This window comes from Lottia gigantea (assembly GCF_000327385.1).
Source record: "Lottia gigantea unplaced genomic scaffold LOTGIsca_371, whole genome shotgun sequence".
NCBI lineage: Eukaryota > Metazoa > Mollusca > Gastropoda > Lottiidae > Lottia > Lottia gigantea.
Genome location: NW_008709264.1, coordinates 31,502 through 32,962, shown reverse-complemented (window position 1 = coordinate 32,962; position 1,461 = coordinate 31,502). Strand labels below are relative to the sequence as shown.

Sequence of the window (1,461 nt, the reverse complement as noted above, 5' to 3'; positions counted from 1 at the left end):
AATCTGGCAACCAGAATTTGAGGGCTCCAGCCAAAAAGCCCCGCCAAAATCATACAACTCTTCATTCAGATCTAACATTTACGCCAAAATCCTCCTAAGGAATTGTTTTGTGGTTTTGCAACTTGTGTTACACTGAAAGCATCTATTTGCTCCACTCCAATTTTTAGTCTGACTTGTGTGGTTTTAGCAATCAAATGATGCTATCGGTGTATCGCCCCATACAAAATTTACAACACCTCATTTTAAAAAAAAGTTGGGTCAATTTACCAAACTGCAGTCAGCAAAGCCAAAAAAACAAGCGTGATCAAATCAAATGAAAAAGTGTTGTGGCCTCAACATGCAACATGCAGAAGTTCAACCAGAAAATAAGAATTGGTTAGATAAAACAATTTATTACATTAGTAACATTCTCACAATTATAACAGTCAAAGACACAGCCAATGTAACTTGAGACCATTCTAATCTAACATTATTGCTGCATTATGATTCCACACAATCAGGGCAGCAGACAAATCCTCCTACATTATGATTTCAATGTACTTTAAACAGGGCACATACTTTCTTTTGTCACTGTAACCTTGATAGAAATGTCGAAAAAAATTTTCATCATTATTTCACTTGTTTCGTACTCAAAACGATCTTAAATGTCATGACGCGTTATCAATACGATCCAATCATTCTCTTTCTTTCATCAGAATATAACTACAAGTCTCTCTGTATCATCTATCTTTATATCTATTGTCTCTATAACTTTAGCTGTAACACTCAGTGTAAGATTGACTGAAAAATAATAATACAAATCTTTACTTATAGCTTTACACAGATTTATTGAACAATAATAATTGGATACATTTTTATGCAAAATTTGAATGTGTTTCTTCAACATAATTAACCCACCCATTACATTATATATGCCTTCATTCTTAAAACATGCTCTGTAAACTGACTTTTAGACTAAAATATCAGATGTAATAGTCTCTGTTATGAAACAAGAAAGAAACATGAGTATTTAAATAAAACAATACCTGAATACAAAAACCAGCTAGTTGACCTGGACGAAGCTATCTTGACAACCAGATATATGTTCACAGTAAAAACCATTTCATTCATGTCAACCCATATCTGAAAAATACAACAGAATTTTATTGCTCATCCTCAATGTTTCATAGCCTTGAAAAACTTCCATGCTCTGTGGTGTACAACGAGGTAAATTTGCCAGGATAACATACTACACACTTTCCAATCCAGCTCTTGAAGGATCCTTCAGGTGTACAATCTGTGGCAAACAGGACCAAAGTTTATTGCCCAATGAAAAGAATTAAACTATTTTTCCATGTTAGCCCATCTACCTTGCATCAATGACAAAGAGAAGCCAAAACAGGAGTAACTATCTTGTCTTGCTTGCTTTGAATGCTAAGAGATAAATCTAATATTAGATTGTATATATAAACTGTAAGCNNT

General features: G+C 33.6%; 1 protein-coding gene across 1 annotated transcript in view; it reads right to left on the bottom strand.

Annotated features, from left to right (window-relative positions):
* Positions 1-378: 378 nt before the first annotated feature.
* The window catches only part of LOTGIDRAFT_239595 (hypothetical protein), a 3,400-nt gene continuing 2,317 nt past the window's right edge, over positions 379-1,461 (bottom strand). The window contains exons 4-5 of the mRNA XM_009059143.1: positions 1,026-1,122; positions 379-780 (exon numbers count right to left, since the gene is read on the bottom strand). Coding sequence (XP_009057391.1) covers positions 692-780; positions 1,026-1,122 — 186 coding nt within the window. The 3' untranslated portion in view covers positions 379-691. The remainder of the gene's footprint in view (positions 781-1,025; positions 1,123-1,461) is intronic.